This window comes from Schistocerca cancellata, unplaced genomic scaffold (genome assembly GCF_023864275.1).
Source record: "Schistocerca cancellata isolate TAMUIC-IGC-003103 unplaced genomic scaffold, iqSchCanc2.1 HiC_scaffold_822, whole genome shotgun sequence".
Classification (NCBI taxonomy): domain Eukaryota; kingdom Metazoa; phylum Arthropoda; class Insecta; order Orthoptera; family Acrididae; genus Schistocerca; species Schistocerca cancellata.
In genome coordinates, this window is record NW_026046833.1 from 499201 (window position 1) to 518500 (window position 19300).

The 19300-nt window shown below is 38.9% G+C and overlaps 1 protein-coding gene across 1 annotated transcript in view; it reads left to right on the forward strand.

Moving 5' to 3' along the window:
- Positions 1-332: 332 nt before the first annotated feature.
- Positions 333-19300, forward strand: part of LOC126143528 (CLIP-associating protein 1-A-like) — a gene marked incomplete at its 3' end in the record, with an annotated part of 85068 nt that continues 66100 nt past the window's right edge. The window contains exons 1-5 of the mRNA XM_049915434.1: positions 333-699; positions 4520-4582; positions 9920-10130; positions 12255-12360; positions 18382-18553. Coding sequence (XP_049771391.1) covers positions 9945-10130; positions 12255-12360; positions 18382-18553 — 464 coding nt within the window. The remainder of the gene's footprint in view (positions 700-4519; positions 4583-9919; positions 10131-12254; positions 12361-18381; positions 18554-19300) is intronic.

Genomic DNA, 19300 nt, shown 5'->3' on the forward strand with positions numbered 1-19300 from the left:
TGCGGCGATTTTCAGTTCACAGGATACAATGTATCGGCGCAGTCGTGATTTATGCCCACACATTTCAGTAATTTTGCTCAAGATTCCAATTTCACACGCATCTCATTTACTGTACATTTCCTGTCCACCCGCTACAATTTCTCTGCGCAGATTTGATGTGTGAGTACTGTGCAGGTAGATCGTTGCGTGCGGAAAAGCCTTTGCACGAACCCAAGAGCTCGGTCAAAGATTTTATTTATTTTCTCCTTGCTCAGTGATCACTGCCTTTGCTCTATAACCTGTGAGGCTCTGGATCTGGGTGTATCTGTATTTAGTATCTTTGATTACATTAGTGTACTGAGTTAATGCTGTGACATTATGATAGAGTGGGAGTTATGGTTTTTGGAAGTGGTGTTAATGAGTTGTTTCTCAAGTGCAGTAATTTGCCTTTTTGTGCAACGATGAATCATTTGATTTTGTTTTTGTTTTTGTGGTTATTTAAGTAAACAATAATTGATGCGAATAACTAAAGTTATCACTGCACGATATATAAACTGTCATATCTAGTTTCTGTTATTGATTGTCGCTAAGTCACAGAATAGGACATAATATAGAAGATGAACTGTACAGGAACAGCGTCAGTGTATGTTTTTTCAGTGTCACTGTGATATTTATGAAACGAAAAACTTCTTCCTTTGGAACACACCCACGAAGGTGAAGGTAGATGCTAGCAGTTTGTTTACTTATTACGCCACCGCACTACCTATGTGGAACAGTTTTATAGCTTTGTGTAGATGATTTCACAAAGTAACTTCACAAGCTTCAGTGTTTTATTATTGCTTTTGGAATAGTTGTGTACATTTGTTCGGCAAGGCTGCTTTAGTAGAGACGCGCAAAGTTCCGGTACCATCATTTCTTAACAACATAAGGAAACCGATACTAATGGTAGACTATCATTTAGAACAGTAGCAGAAGCATGGCATTCTTTACAAAAAAAAAATAATGACAACTGCTGATTCACCTGTGCTTTAAGTGTATCGTTTCTGCAAAATGCTGGGATGCGAACAAACCAATGAATGTTGGTTTAGTTAAGTGCCGATTAATAAAACAGCTCCAAGTTGAGGCCCGTCACAAAGCGAAAGAGCCATGTGATTAAGCAGGGTGCGAAAACTGTAAGTGTTTTTTTAGGATTGCTATGTCACAGAATTTTTCTTGTTCTCTCACGCGCTATCAATAAAGCGATTCTGCCTTGTATGTATTTGTATCGTTGTGGTAGAAATTGCTCTCCCGTTGTTTATTGTGGACAGTGCATTATGAACAAATCAGTTACCTTTGTCATCAGAGAAATAAAAACAAAAACAGACCAACCGCTAATCCACCCCTGCCCCAGTATGATTGATAAAGTTGTCAACAATTCTGTGCTAACTTTCAGGTTGATACAGTTTGTGTGTATGACCTCTGTATAAGTTGTCATTGACTAAACTCTCCAATAAATGTTTTAAGTGCATCTGTACACAAAAGAATTAATTTACTGTTCAAAAAGTTATAATAACTACTAATGGAAATAATAGCAAAAGTGTGAAATGCAGGAAAAAGAAACGGGCCATCACTCAGTCTCACTTTTCTCTGTAAGGTAAGTGATGGCCCACAACCATGGTAAACTATTATTTGTAGTAGGGTTGTCTGTTCAGCAGTTGATATAGAAAAGTATGGGACTCCTAAAAGTCATATAATAGTACTCCTGGTAGTTCCTTTATTAGTGGTGGCAGTAATCAAATATGCCTGGCCTTTATTCATGATTCATTTGTCTGCTTCTGTGATTTCATTGCTTGTTTAAATCTGCTTGTTAATTGCCACAGATGAGTGCTAGTGTGATGGCATTGTAGTGCAGACGTTCATGAACTGATATTCTGCGATGCAGAAAAATAATGGAACATATTTAATGAATTCAGTTTTCAAGTAGTAGTCTGTTTACATACCTTTGTCATTGTAAGCAGACAGGCACACTGCTAATAGTCGTGTAGGTGTTTGCATGTGCCAAAGTTTAAGGGAGAATGTATATCAGATTTTGGGGCCTCATAACTTTGAATGTAATTCTCTAATTCAAAGGAGTTCTTAACAGCCTCATTGTTATGTTTGCGTAAGATTTATGGTATAGACAGTGCCATGAATAAAAAGTGAAAACAGTAATCCTTGTTCTGATATGAACTACTGCTGCTTACTTTACAATGAAATTGATTCCTCCCAGTTTTGTTAACAGTAGCCTATGGATAGAAAATTCCTGCAGACATCCTGAAATTGTCATTGTAGTTACTTAGTTGTGGAGAGTTTATGTTTGCTGTGGCATGCCAGTGTGTACATGATAATCATTTATATGCTATTTATATCTCATAGCAAATTTGCTTCTTTTGTCAGAGGTTCAGTGGTGAATAATCATTACACATGTTCTTTGATTGTTGTATGCTCACAAAATATGCACAATAATCATAGAAACATGTAATTTAATGTATCGGGTTTTCAGTTACAGTATTAAACAAACATAAGAATTTGTTCCATTTGTATGGTGGTTAAGGTTCTGATGTTTGTAGAGTACTTTGTATGTCTCTTTTTCATGACCTCATTCCACTAGTGTAGGCTAGAGTGTGCTTTTGGTGCCCCCTCCCTTCTCTGAAATTTTGGGGAAATACGGAAGCGTCCGATCCTGCCCGTCTGCTTTGACCCATGACGTCACAAATATGGCGGAAACAAAAACAAAGACACACACTTTCCACATGAAGCCTAATGACACTAACGGGACAAGCACGGGAAATGGGGTGTTTTGGGTGGGGAGCAAACTAAATATAAACAAATTTAGACACCTTGTGTAGCTACAACGTGTAAGTGAAGACAGCCATGCATGAATACCCGCCCACCTCCCTAGGGGTCGTAACCCCTGCAACCCATAGAAGATAAAGATGCTTCAGTAGCTGATTAGTGTTTTTTGTCTTTTTTTTTAAAAAAAAAAAATCTCACAGGATAGAACGAACAGCTCAGAAAGATAAATATAATAAACTAAAACAGAAATTGGAGGAAACAGATAATTAAAATAAGTAATAAGTGTTTTTAAATTAAAAAAAAAAATCTCACGAGATAGAACGAACAGATCAGAAAAGTAAATAAAATAAGATAAAACAGAACTGGAGACAGCCACACTCAAACCAAACTCCGCGCCGACATGACATCACACACGACAACACCCTTACGTCACGGGTCAAAGCCGACGCGTGGGATCGGACGCTTCTGTCGACCCAATTTTGGTTGTGGTGACAGATTGACTATGGCTTAGCTTGGGGTCTGGGTTAGGAGGTAAGAATTTAGTTTTGAGTTGACGAAGCCAAAAAGTATGAATGCCAAATACAGTTTGTGGTAACAGATTGAGCTATAGCATAACCCAATGTCTATGTTTATGCCATATTTAACCCACTTTTTGCTATAAAAACAAACCATGAAAAATAGAAGCCCCCCTCCCCCACTGTGTAATTGTTACCATTTAGTTGTATTGTTATTTTAGCTGCATGTTTGTAAATTGTCATGCTATTGGATTTATTTTTTTGTGGCATAGAAGTAAGGGTGTTCTTACGTTGATGTGTGGCTTGCATCATTTTGTGTCTTGTGGTGAATGTTCCTGCAGTTTAAGTAAAGATCTGAAAGTGGATAAAAAGTTGATAAGGTATAATGAATATTCCGTAGTTGGCTGAATGAAGTCCATTTTTTTTCTTCTTCTTTTGTTTTTCCTCATAGTTTTATCAGCTGTATGCCTTTAATGATATTGTGGATGGAGACTGGTGAAGCATTTGGCATATCCTTTGTATGTTGTTTTTGATATAGCAGAAAATTTTGATAGTACTATAAGCATTGCTGTTTTATGGAAGTTTTAATACAAATGCAGTTGCAATGAGATGGATGTGTATTTGCCTGAACTGTTACTTGAATATGATATGGTTAAAGAGAATGTGTATTGGAAAGAGTATAGGCATTCCAGTATCTTTGAAGAAGTGTGTGCAGTATTGCTGGATGCAAAACACCTTTTTTTCCAAGTTCCCAAACATGTTTCAGCACCTCTGTGCCATTGTCAGTGGGTTTCTGTTTTATTTAATCTGTAATGTGAACATTTTTACTAAATGATTACAAAATTATGTGGATATTTATTTCAAACAAACAATTTGTTTCTTTTTGTTAATACCTTCACACTTTGTTTGCATGGTTTTTCAGGACCACTTGTGTGTTATTTATTAAAGGTAGCTTGTCATCTGCAACCAAATGTATGCTCTAAACATAATTTAGTTTGTCGCGATATTTCACATCTATATTTGTTCTTACTTATGTTGTTGTGTATGTAAGTAAATCTGAGATTCAGGTTTGCTGTGAAAAATGAGTCAGTATTGTACCATAAATCACTTTCTCATAATAATAATAATAATAATAATAATAATAATAATAATAATAATAATAATACCCTTCTTGATGTAGTGAAACTTTAACTTGTATATATGATTTTCAGGGCTTGCTATCTATCCAGTTCACGGTTAGCTGCATTTCTGGTGCAATAAATTACTTGATACAGGTAAGTAAGTTGAAATTACATTGCGATTAAAATATTTATTTACTACTTTTTGAAAGAAGGAAATAGTTAATATTTGCAGATGCTTTTTTTCTGTTTACGTGAGTGTGTTAATGTGCTATCACCAGTAGTAAAAAGTTATACAAGAACAAGAGAGCAGAGTGGTTCTATTTCATTTAATATATCTCTCACTGTAATTTCTTAAGCTAAAGCCACTACAAAATTTACTTGTGCTGGGTAGTCATGGTACCTGAGATGTACATTGCAGAAGCATTCAAATCATAGGTGAAACACTTGTATAGAATAAAGTAATGTCTGCTTGTGAGCTCATTCCTTTCAGCAATCTTGTTGGATGGAAGTGTTCCATTTGTGTTTATTATATAGGTAAGATGATATACCATCAAAAGTGTTTGTTCACATTAGTAATTTGGTGACCTAATACAAAATTAACATTAGTTCATTAAATAATTTCTTGTTTTTGAAGTGCTATTCTTTTCACAGAATAGTGAAGCATTTGCCATCATTCAGTCAACTAATTTTTCTCCACTGCAATTGAAATAGTGCAATTTCGATGTAGGTTTTCAAATCATTTCACTCAGTGAAATTAACTTTTACTTTTAAACAGATTTGTGGCTATAAAAAGGGTGGCATAGTTGTTGAAATAAACATCACCATCAAATTTATAAGTAAAATATATTTTAGTGGCTACTGAACTTGAGTCATAAAATCTGCTGGGAAGAGTTATGTAGTTGATTGTTTTTTTAAATATAAAAAAGAAACCCAGGATAAAGTACTAACAGTTATGTACTGCATAGTTCATATTGTTTGTGTGGATCATTTAAATGCGCCAAAAATGCTTGCAAGTCATTTTACATCACTGTAAACCCTTGGGTACCTAGAAGATTTCAGTATGCTGGACATCACACTTACTGGCTGTTCGACATTACTGCACCGACATATATGTTTGAGAAGTTATTGATTATTCTTAGAACATTAACATGATTTAATATATTGTATTTAAACACAGTTTGGATCGTGTTGTTAGCTACGGGTTATGAAGGCAAAATAGGAATTGATGAATCACTTCTTTAAGATACACCTGTCCTAAATCCAAACATCAGTTTGAACACCACAATGTTTTAATAGCTATGGTATCACTAGACTTGGTATTCCCTTGCCTTGCTCTGATCTTTGAACTGACCTACCCAGCCACTTATTCCTTCATAAATAAAAGCACACAATCAGATCTGTCTGAGGGACCAAACAAGGTTAAGGTATTGGTCTCACATTCAGGAGTGGCCTGGTTCAAATTCTTGTATGTCCATCAACATATAGGTTTGTTTGATTTCCCTGATTTTATTAAGGCAGTACTGGGATGGTATGCTTTAAGGACAGAACAAATTCCAACCCTGTTTTTGTGCTATCAGAACTTAACTCTAATCTCTAATAACCTTATCATGGTGGTATAATAAATCCTAACCTTCCTTACTTTCTGATAGAAGTAGTGGAGTTTTCAAGAATTCAGGGAAATGTCAAGTACTGATTATATTTAAATTGTCATAAAATGTTTGTGATGGTCTCTTGGATTTACTTTGTGCTCATGAACATGAACAGAGAGCTGTTTTTAAACCATGAAAATATGCATCCTGTAAAAAATCTGGATAGTGTCCATACTGCACTACTAATTGTTGCAGTAGAAACTAAATATATAATGAGTCCGGCCTCAGCAGCCAGAGATAGTAGAGAGAGAGAGAGAGAGTGTGTGTGTGTGTGTGTTTTACTTATTTCAGAAGAAGGCCTTCTGGCCGAAAACTTAAGTGTTCAGTAGTTTTTTTTTTTTTTTTTTTTTTTTTTTGTTGTGGCTGTCTCAGACTTGACATCTCCGCTATATGGTGAGTAGCAGTCTATCATTTATTATCTGTCATTATTCTATCCTGGATTTTCCACTGTGACAGTGTACTCTTCTAGCATGACAGATTCATGGCATGAAAAGTGTGGTACTGGGATACTGTGGAGACTTACTGGTATAATTGCTCACACATTATGAAAACTGCTTAGGGAAGAACGTTATTTATAACATCTTATAGATATGTAGTTAAGCTCAAATACCAACTCCAGCAGTGTCAATGTAATTTAGCACGTTGATTAATTGTATGATTGTGTACCTCCGTTACCTTATGGGGTAGTAACCACAAAAATTACACTTGTTTATACATAGTATGTATGCCTAGATTAGTGGGAAAGTTAATTATATACTGTTAAGAACTGTTAAAAGCAAAAATGGACAAGTTACTTGGTACAGGCATGCAGAAGGTAATGATGTGAATTGTGGGAAATTTAACTTTTGAAAGTGAACTTGTTTATGCATTTTATAATGCAGATTTGAGGTTTTTTTTTTTTAAGTCATGCCATCACATCTTTTGTGAGAAGAACATTAACTGGAGGGAGGAATTCAGTCTTCAAAGTACAGCTCTATGCTCTATGCTCCAGACAAGATCTCCAATAGCTACCAATGCTGTTTCCATCTGTCAGCCCCAAATTGCAAATGGCTGCTCCAACTTTGACTGTGCCAGCACAGAGACATTGCCATAAAAACATAAACAAAATCATTTTACATTTGCAGACTTGCAAAGCGACCATTCAAAGCCCATTTAAACTACAGAGAATCTTCAGTTGTCGTATGGGTTATAGCTAGACATGTTAAAACTTGAGACTTTGAATCTTTTAGTTTCTGAAATGCAGAAAGCAGGAGAAATAATTTCTATATTATCAGCCATTTCTATCATTAAATAATGTGGCCTGTATCAGTACTTCTGCATCTGGTATGACAATTAAAATCACACATGGAGAAAATTTTTGAATGAACTGAAAGAAGTTTTTTTTTTTTTTTTTTTTTTTTTTTTTTTTTTATCTGAAGCTTGATTATTTTTATACCACACACCCTCTTCCATCAAGTTCAACCAACCAAGCACATACGATTCAATTCTGTGAATCACTTTTGTAAATAACACTGCTTAATTGTTGGCTGCTGTTGACAGTTCACCACTGAACGTAATTGAGAAGTTGTGTATGGTAAGCTGGGTTGCTGCAGATGGTATGGAAAATTTTTTTTGCCACAGTGCAAGGAATATGTTGAGCAGTGTGACAGCAAGATATGCAAGCCTCAGCATTTAGGTATCTCAGGAAAAAGGCAAACTGACACAACAGAAAGCTATCAGACAACTTGCCCACATTGCTCTTAAATTTAGGAATGAACTGCAAGCAGTTTGTGGCTGTAGCTTCATTATTTTATATCCACATAACCTCGTCTAACAAGCTTATCTAATTTTGGTTTGCAAATAATTCTGTAGCTATTCGGTATTGATCCGAGATCATCCCCCCCACACATACACACACTGATAAGCCACAACATTATGATCTCTGCCCACTGTGATGTTGGATACCGCTTGGTGCCATTGAAGGCACATGGCACGGTAACAAAAGTATGTAAGGAGAGCAGACACAGTCTGGGGATCACCGTAGTGAAGATGTGAGCTGCAAATGAGGAAATCCATTGAGGTAAGCAGCTTTAAAAAAGGGCAAATTATTATTATTATTATTATGCAGAGCCTGTGAATGAGTATCTCCAAAATGGAGAAACTGGTTGAATGTTCATGTGCTACTGTCGTGAGCATCTATGGAAAGAGGGAGAAGGACAGTCAAACTACCACTAGATGCTAAATGGTTGGATGTCAATGATTCTTCACAGAATGTGCGATTCAGAGACTTGTCTGTTATATAAAGTAGGATAGATTGTGATCTGAGGCATCCCTACCAAAAGAGCTCAATGTTGGTGTACACACAATTGTTTTGGAGCACACCATTCATCGTACATTGTTGGACATGGAGCTCCGCAGCAGACCACCCCTATGTGTTCACATGTTGACCCGATGACATCATCAATTACGTTTGCAGTGGGCCAAGACACAGGGATTGGACTGTTGATCAATGGAAACATATCAGCTCTTCAGGTGAATCACATTTTTGCTGCACTAGCTAACTGATTGTCTCCACAAATGCCTTCATTGAGGTGAACAGTGGCTTGAAATGTATAGTGTAACACGGGTGCAGGCTGGTGGGAGCAGTATTATGTTATGGGAGACTTTCTCCTGCTCTTGCATTGGATCTGTGGTAGGAATTGAAGACACAGTGACAGTTGTGACCACCTGCATCCCTTCATGCAGGATGCCTTCCCCAATGGTGATGTCATCTTTCAGCAGTATACTTATCCATGTCTCGGAGCCAGAACTGTGCTACAGCGGTTTGAGGAAATTGCGGAATTATGGTGAACTCACATTGATGTCTTGGTGACCACATTCGCCTAGCGTAATGCTACGGAACCCATCTGGGTCATCAGGTAGCATCACTGCATAGACAAATCAGCGTCCTGTTATTTACATGATCTGCATGTAGACATCGAATGCCACATACTTCCACTAGCCTAACAACAAACTGTTGGGGTCCCTGATACGCAGAATCAAAGATGCATTTCATTTTAGAAATGGACAAACATGCTATTAAGCAGGTGGTCATAATGTTTTGGCTCATCTGATGTGTGTGTGTGTGTGTGTGTGTGTGTGGGGGGGGGGGGGGGGGGGGAATTCTCACACACTCAGTGTCACTATGCTGTGGTACTGATGTATTGATTTTGCAGTACTGCAGGTAACCAGCAAAACCCTTTCTGTTTCTATACAGCTTCTTAATCTCTGGTAATGACCACTTCAAATTTCTGATTAATGTCTCCCAAACTTCATGTTAAGTGTGTGTTATGTAACAGGAATTAATTGTTGGAATACAGTAGGTTTAAACTAGACCAATTAGTTTCTCTTCAAACATTAAGATGTGTAGTATTAGCTCTTTTTTTATGAAATAATGAATATTGTTTGCTACACTTGCCCCCATCTTAATTGCAGAATGCAGCTCCCTACTCCAATCAGAAAAAGAAGAAAAAGGATCCAACAGGGCATGAAAATACAGTAGGGTGTGCAAGTTCTGTTATTTTCATATTAAAATCTTTTGTTGTATTGTAAATGGGACGTTGTATAGTTTGTCCAATCAGTGACCAAGCAAGCCTAAAAATACCAGACTAGAGAGATCTGAAATTAAAATACAATGTATGTAGTGAGTTTACTTACATTGATTGAATTGTGAACAGAAGTTTTATGTTTGGAAGTTGTTGATTTTCTTCTTAACTGTACATCTTTTTTGCAGCTTATTTTTTTCATATTAAAAGTTGAATTTGGTAAATCATATGTTTCTTCCAGAATTGAAATAGATGACACATTACTAATTTTGTTGCAGGTTCCAAAGAAAGAAATCCAAGAAAATGGCTGCTCCAAAATCCTTAGATGACTTTAATAAACTGTTAGATACCTCAGATACAAAAGTAAAACTAACTGTTACAAATAACTTACTAGCCTACTTATCAAACCCAGAAAACAGTTTAGAATGTGAAGACATCTGCCTTTTCATGGATGCAATGGTACCCTGGATGCAGTCAGGCAATAGTAAGGTAAGTTAAATATTTTTACAAGAGGTAGTAATAAATATTCACTAAGCATTTATACTGTTGTTACAAAAGTGATGAGTTAGATACATAAAATTGTACATTATCTTCTCTAGATAAAACATTCAGCTAGTTAATGTTTCAACTCAACATGGTGCCAAAAGATGGGCTAATATTGAACCAATTTGTTTTCATAGTTGTCCATAGACTGGAGTTTGTCAACAGAGACTGACAGTAGTTCTCAGACATATTTGGATACTTATTGGATGAAAATGTAGCTTGTTGTTTAAAATTTTTTAGAATATTTATTGTAGAATTGGTACATTCCTTACAATCCAAATTTGTACTTTATCCTGTTCCATTATGGTTTCAAAGTAATTTTTGGCAGAAACCATCATAAACTGTTTTTTTTTTCCAATGAAAATCAGTAGAAACCATTGAAGATGCAAGACAATGCCTTGCACATGTGACTGCTGCCAACCTAAAAATAGGCCAGGATCCATGTATTGTGTTGCCTCATATCTGAATCCCTCCAACATTGTTGCAAAAAAATGGTACCTTAATTGCTCAACTGAACTAATGCTTGGAACCACTGTGGTTCAATGGGTGATTGCATGAGAGCAGTGAAGATGCTGCATTCTGTGCTGTAGCTGTTAAAAAAGGCATTCTGTGTGGCATTCTGCACGTGCATCCCTGGTAAACTAATGAAAGCATAACTTTTTTTGTTAGATGGCCAATAATAGGTGATGCCATGTTAGCCAGTATGGCGTTGTGATTGCTTTGAACAGTTATTACCAGTTGATGCTGTGCCTGATTATAGATTAGTTCTATCCAGCAATTCGACTGCTCACAATAAATAGTAATGCTTTCATTCAACCATTTTGAAATGTGAGCCATTGAACTGACCAAGCTTGACTCCATGAGAAATAATCATTTTGTGTGGGTACTGCTCACCTAGTGGCAGTGTGGACACCTTTTAACTGACTTTCCAAACAGGATAAGGCATGGAGGAAAATGTTTCTTTGTTGATAACTGTAACATTGAAGTCACTGATAAAGGCACTGGCACTTCTTGTTGTGAAGGCCAGTGAAACTGCAAAGAGACATACAGTTTGACAGTATTATTAACTTAACATTGAATGTAAAGGGAAAAGGTAACATGAATTTAAGCTTGAGGAGGGAACCAACTGTCCCATTAAGTGTTAACAATAAATCTATAGCTTGTGTAGCAAACACAAAGTTGTTAAAGATGAATATTGACTGTCAGTTGGTTTAGAGTTAACAAATGGAGATACTGGCACAGAGAATGCCACTGTCATGTTATACGCTTTTGGTAACAGTCAGTACCTTTTGGCGATTTTTTATTCTTATGTACACACAATTCAGTGTTTTCTGGGAATGAAATACACAAAAAATTGACGTAATTCTGTCAAACAATAAGAAAAGGCCCAAAAATAGTAATTAGTTACTAATAAGCTCATTCTGAGGAAATATTTTTTTTAAAAAAAGGCATCTCCACTGCACCGAGTGATTTCATCGAACAGTCTGGTGCACATTTAAGGAAAAACATTAGTATATCTCACCATATAGCAGAAATTCTGAGTTGTAGATAGGCACAACAAAAAGACAGTCACAAATACAGCTTTTGGCCAGTAAGGCCTTCGTCAAAATTAGATGATAAACACACACTCACGCAAATGTGCCTCCCCCCCACACACACACAAAACTTCAGTCTCAGGCAATTGTACATTTCATCTTGGATTTTCCATTGTTTGATTTGTTTACCAAGAAACTGAAAACAGCATTTTTATCAGGGACTAAATTGTATAATAATTTGGTCAATGAGATGAAAGTGATAAATAGAATACATTTAGTTAAAAGGCAGCACATCCCTCCTGAACACAGCAGACAGATGGCTTCCTGAAATATTGAGTCATGTTGATTTTTGTATCCCAAGGAGACTACCAAGAATTATCACACTTGGCAAGCCTGCGCAATCACGGTATGCACTTTATAAGATTTTACATCGTGTGGTCAACAGCATTTTCACCCTTGTTTACGTGCCTATCAACACTTCAGCTATGTGATTACCTTTTGTTCCTCCCATTAATTTTCATTTTATATTTTACAGGTGTCACAGAACTCAATTGATGTTTTGACTAACTTTGCTGATCGAATGGGTACAGATTTCAAACCGTATTTGCATATGGTAATATCTCCTGTGGTTGACAGACTAGGTAAGTCATCAGATTTTAAATTTGGTTCAGTGAAAATGTTACTTAGTGTTGTAGGTGTGAAAGGGATGCTGCATTTTGAGCACCAAAATTGGAACTATTGGATATTATTTGCAAATTGTTTGTGGTGTGGTGGTAGTTCTTTGTGTAGTTTCCAGTTCTTCAGTGTGTTATAGATATCAGTTCTCTTAAATTGAGCCTTCTGAGCTGTTTGCTGCTCAGTGGTTGTGTATGTGGGGGGAGGCATGTGCTCAGAAATGGCATCATATGTAGTTAGGTAGTTGTACTGAAACAAAACTGTTGAGTGTAGGTATTTCTGCTGAGAGATTTATGCTGCAGTTGGTCTCTAGCAGAATGAAAAATTTAATTGATATGGTATTGTAGAGGAAATTGATGAGTCACAATTTGGTAAGAGAAAGTTCAGCAGGAACAACTAAAAGATGGGGAGATGGGTGTTTAGAGGTATGAAGAGTGGGCCATTACTTTTCCATATCAATTATCCCCTCTAGTAAAGGGTACACTTGTGCAGAATTTCACCAATTGTATTTTATTATGTAACCTCATTGCCAATGCACTTCCTGTCGCCCCACTTGTCAGTTTAAACTAAGACATGGAGTTCATGTGCGCCATTTGTATTTGAATTCTCTAGACTTTGTTTTTTGTGTTATCGTATTTTAACTGTTTGTGTCTCGTGTTCACTAAGGCAGAATTTGGGAACTATGCCTGCATTTGCCTAAATAAGCACGAGAAACCACCTAAAAACGACACTCAGGCAGATTCAATCTGGGTGTGGCTCAACTCCCTGCCTTAGAAGCTAGCATGCTGCACATTATACTATACGAACAGGACAAGAGAGTGTCCTACAAATGCTTTTTCGGAGTAATACCACATCAGACAATAGCTGTATATATCAATATTACAAAAGAGCACATTTTTACAGGCACAGTTCTTATTTCAAACTGTGTCCAGTCATACTAGTGAGAGAGCGACAGACAAAAATTTCATTCATGTGAGAGTGAAGCATAAAATCACTTTTAAAGACAGTGCTAAAAGTGCTTGCACTGCACTGCACAATACAGTGCAGCACATTGTTTTACAGCTAATGGTTTGAATTATATTTGAAGCCAAAATGAGGCAGCCTTATTTACGTATTTTGTGAGAGCTACTGTCTTCATGTACACATTATTTCTTTTCCTGTACCTTCCGCAGTGTTGCTAGTACAGTCGATTGCTCACACGAATACAAAATCTTAGATGAAAAAAGACAGTTTGGTTGTGCATTGGCAAAGCAGTATTGAATGTTTTAGTAAACCCTAGATTAACCATGCGGGTAAGAGGTTCCCCCCCCCCCCCCTTGTGACATTTTTTGTGAGTTTGTGACACTGCGTGTTGATTTTTGGACTCGCACCAGCACCATTTAGAAGCTGAATATTTATTGTTGATGCCTGTTGTGACAGCACTAGCACACTGCTGTTCCTGTCTACAGTTATAAGAAATAATTTCTCTTTGGAGTAGTGTGCTTGGGTGGCATTTGTCATCTACATTCCTGTACACTGATCAGCCAGAACATTATGACTACATACCTAACATCCGGTTTGTCCACCCTGAATACGGATAACAGCGGCGACACATCATGACACAGAAGCAGTGAGGTGTTGGTAGGTTGCTGGAGGGATTTGGTATCACATCTGCACACAAAAATCAGCTAATTCTCATAAATTTGGAGGGGGGGGGGGGGGGCAGATGAGTGCTGCCGCCACATTCAACACATCCTAGATGTGTTCAATCAGGTTCAGGTCTGGCAAGTTGAGGGGGGGGGGGGGGGGCAGCATATTGATTAGAACTTGCAACTGTGTTCCTTAAACCACTCCATCACACTCCTGAACTTGTCATTTTGCACATTATTTTGTTGAAAAATGCCAGTGCCATCTGGAAACATGATCGTCATGAAGGGATGTACATGGACTACAACCATTGTACGATTCTCCTTGGCCATTATGATTCTGTGCATGAGCTCCATTGGACCCATGGATGCCCACTTGAATGTTCCCCAGAGTGTAATGGAGCTGCCGCCAGCTTGTCTCAGTTCGGCAGTACAGGTGTCAAGGAGTTGTTTCCATGGATGATGTCAAAGAGTTGTTTCCGTGGATGATGACAGATTCATGCCCTCTCAACAGCATGAAGGAGAAGGTATCAGGATTCATCAGACAATGCAATGCTCTGCCTCTGCCAATGGTCATGTGTCCATTTCAGTAGCGCTTGGCTATGTTGTGGGATGAACATTTGCACATGCATGGGTCATTGGCTGCAGAGACCAATCATTGATAGTGTTTGGTGCACTGTGTGTTCAGACACACTTGGAATCTGCCCAGCATTAAAGTCTGGTGGTAGTTCCACCACAGTTTGTGGTTTGTCCTGGTTTACCAGTTGCCCAGCCTACAAGGCTCAACATCTGTAATGAGGGGTGGCCACCTAACCCCACAATGTCTGGACATGGTTTCACCTTTATTTCACCACATGTTGGAGACACTCACCAAAGCATTCATTGAACACCCGACAAGTTATGCAGTTTCCGAAATGCTCATGCCAAGGTTCCGGGCCATCTCAGTCTGCTCTTCAGCAAACTCCAATAGATCACACGTCTTCCCCATTCTGCATATGGACAGCATGCTCACTGATACTACATGCACCGTGTGTGTGTCTGACTAGCAGTCATTCCTCACCAGGTGATGCTGCTGTCACCTTGACCAGTTTATATCGATAGTAGGTTGGTAGTCGTAATGTTCTGGCTGATCAGTGTGTGTATAACAAGTAAAATGTCAAAATGCAAGAAGACAGAGACGACAAAGTATAGGAATTGTATTATGTAGTGACTTGAGGAGGAGGACGAGGTGAAATTGATCACATATGACTACTAGTGACCACAACACTGAACCAGTACAAGAAGTGAGTGGTGCGGAAAGTAGATCCAATTTGTCTGAACAGAGTGATAAGGCTGCATCCATTTCATCTTAATTTTATTTTGGAAAGGACCATGATACAAGATGTGACATTCAAGTTCCTTGACAAAATTTGTGTACTCCAGCAAATAACATGTTCCTTGGTGTTGAGGAAGAGGGGACAGTTGATCTTGAGAAGCCATCAGGCTCTAGAGGTGTGCCTCAGGAAGAGACAAAACTACAAGGAAGTGATGCTTCTAATTTAAGAGATGGGTGTCTGAAAAGCATGTCAAAGATATTTGTGTAACATTCTTCAAATCAATTCAGTAGAATGCTGTGTACAATCAAAAGGAAGAGTACAGGAAAAGAACATGTTTTGTCCATTTTTTCCAGAAATGAACTATGTATGCCATGACATGTAGGATTCTGTGTTATTTCATACTGTTGATTGACCAGTGTGATGATATGAATAGTCCATGTTATATAACCTGTTTTAGATTATGCGTGCAGGGAAAGAACATGCTAATGTCTCTTACTACAGGGAATATATGTGCTTTGTCCAGTGTTGTGCATTAAGCTTTAGATTCCTTGTGGGTAGGCAAATAATGTTGAAGCAAGAAATAGAGAGCTTTATCCCGTAAATGATGTAAGCAAGAAAATTCTTTGCAACATGTTTTGTATGCTTATTACTTTTAATCACTCATGAAACTCGCTCTAGTGGCGCCACTTAGGTTACTGTATTCTTATGCACTCTAGTGAGATATTTACAAACTTAGCATGCCTTTCCTATGGCACTTAGAATTTCCAATGCCAGTGCTAGAAACAAAAAATTGTGATCACCACCACCAAAACATAAATATTAAATATTCATTGACATGTCAAAGTGTAATAGAGGTATACAGAGACAGAAATTTGATGGAAAAAGTTCAACCACTTCGTTGATTCACTTGTAAGTAGCAAGATGTGAAAATCATGTCCACGTTGGTAGGTCACCCTTAGGCTGACTGGACAGAACATTCAGTACCTCTGTAAGAACTGTAATCCACAGAAGCAAAGACCCTAAACCTCTAATACATGGGGCTAACAGGCATTTGAAGGGACAGTCTTAAGATTAGCTATTACCAGTTTGAAAAACATCACTTTATATCCAACAGTTCCAAAAGTGTTGTCTGTCATTAAGTAAATTTGTGTGGAAAATATTTGAAATGTGTCCTGAGAATTTAAATTATGTAATCTATTATTGAGACACATATTTTATATACACTCCTGGAAATTGAAATAAGAACACCGTGAATTCATTGTCCCAGGAAGGGGACTCTATTGACACATTCCTGGGGTCAGATACATCACATGATCACACTGACAGAACCACAGGCACATAGACACAGGCAACAGAGCATGCACAATGTCGGCACTAGTACAGTGTATATCCACCTTTTGCAGCAATGCAGGCTGCTATTCTCCCATGGAGACGATCGTAGAGATGCTGGATGTAGTCCTGTGGAACGGCTTGCCATGCCATTTCCACCTGGTGCCTCAGTTGGACCAGCGTTCGTGCTGGACGTGCAGACCGTGTGAGACGACGCTTCATCCAGTCCCAAACATGCTCAATGGGGGACAGATCCGGAGATCTTGCTGGCCAGGGTAGTTGACTTACACCTTCTAGAGCACGTTGGGTGGCACGGGATACATGCGGACGTGCATTGTCCTGTTGGAACAGCAAGTTCCCTTGCCGGTCTAGGAATGGTAGAACGATGGGTTCGATGATGGTTTGGATGTACCGTGCACTATTCAGTGTCCCCTCGACGATCACCAGTGGTGTACGGCCAGTGTAGGAGATCGCTCCCCACACCATGATGCCGGGTGTTGGCCCTGTGTGCCTCGGTCGTATGCAGTCCTGATTGTGGCGCTCACCTGCACGGCGCCAAACATGCATACGGCCATCATTGGCACCAAGGCAGAAGCGACTCTCATCGCTGAAGACGACACGTCTCCATTCGTCCCTCTATTCACGCCTGTCGCGACACCACTGGAGGCGGGCTGCACGATGTTGGGGCGTGAGTGGAAGACGGCCTAACGGTGTGCGGGACCGTAGCCCAGCTTCATGGAGATGGTTGCGAATGGTCCTCGCCGATACCCCAGGAGCAACAGTGTCCCTAATTTGCTGGGAAGTGGCGGTGCGGTCCCCTACGGCACTGCGTAGGATCCTACGGTCTTGGCGTGCATCCGTGCGTCGCTGCGGTCCGGTCCCAGGTCGACGGGCACGTGCACCTTCCGCCGACCACTGGCGACAACATCGATGTACTGTGGAGACCTCATGCCCCACGTGTTGAGCAATTCGGCGGTACGTCCACCCGGCCTCCCGCATGCCCACTATACGCCCTCGCTCAAAGTCCGTCAACTGCACATATGGTTCACGTCCACGCTGTCGCGGCATGCTACCAGTGTTAAAGACTGCAATGGAGCTCCGTATGCCATGGCAAACTGGCTGACACTGACGGCGGCGGTGCACAAATGCTGCGCAGCTAGCGCCATTCGACGGCCAACACCGCGGCTCCCGGTGTGTCCGCTGTGCCATGCGTGTGATCATTGCTTGTACAGCCCTCTCGCAGTGTCCGGAGCAAGTATGGTGGGTCTGACACACCGGTGTCAATGTGTTCTTTTTTCCATTTCCAGGAGTGTATTTTGGCTGGCCCTGCAAAAAGCCTACAAGCTGCAGCTTACATTAAGTGTTACGCAGCTATAGTACGTAGAGTTTACCAAAAAATGTAGTATGCTGTGAAATAATGACGTATCTAGCATTTGAGATGTCAATGCTTTAATACAAGTTTTTAATTGTGTGTGGTTGGGAATGACTTTTGAGCTTATGATATGTATAGAAAAGTGTATGTGGTGTGGACGCTGTAAGTCTAAGTGACTTCACAATAATTATTCCAATATAATTGTAACAGTTACCATAATTAATTTTTGGTAAGAATATGTGTATTGAAAAAGTATCAGAGCTAGAAAAAATGGTCATGGCATTAGTTTCAGATTAGTAGATATGTAAGGAATTAATAATAATATCTAGTATGCTTGTATTTCAGGAGACAACAAAGAAGTTGTGAGAGAGAAAGCTCAGCTTTTCCTTCTGAAACTTTTGGAGAGGGAAATTACTTCACCGTATTACTTGTTTGAGAAGTTGACATCAGCATTTTCTCACAAAAATGCTAAAATCCGAGAAGAAGTGTTAATCTGTTTTCAGTCCGCACTGAGGGAGTAAGTGGAAATTTTTTAAAAAGTTTCATAATTTGAATATAGTAAGTGCCCTTAGTTCCTTTACAAGTACACATGTAATTATGAGAAGTAACAATACTTGTAGTAAAACCCTAAAAGAGTACAAATCCATACTTTTTTGAAAGAAAATGTATGATGGGCATTCAGTAAGTAATGCCTCCCCTCCTCCACCCCCCCTTCTTAATCCTTTAATATACCGTACTTACTTGAATCGAAGCTGCACCTGAAAAATGAGACTGGAAATCAAGGAAAAAAAAAATTTCCCGAATCTAAGCCACACCCGAAATTTGAGACTCAAAATTCAAGGGGAGAGCAAAGTTTTAGACCGCACCTACAAATCGAAACAAAGCTGGTCCATTGTAACATGAGACACAATTTAGGTCGAATGGATGAAGATACAGCTACAGTAGTTTGATTCGAGTTGTAAGCTTTGCATTTAAGCTTTACCAGGTAGCCATTGCTATGCGTTAGGCTCTCTGTCCGTATTTATATGGGTACCCTCCTCTTTCATGTGCTTCGTCTGGTTTGAATTGATTGCTTATTTTGCTTTGATCTGATAAGTGCCGTTTTCTTTGTTATAGGTGTTTATGTCACTCTAAGCTGAAAATGTGTTATTGTACTGTGTCATGCATTGTTTGTCGCATTCAGATAATGAGTGTTTACGACCTGTCGCCGCTCGCGGGATAGCTTGCTTCTGTGCGCACTACCGCCACTTACAATTAAAAAAAA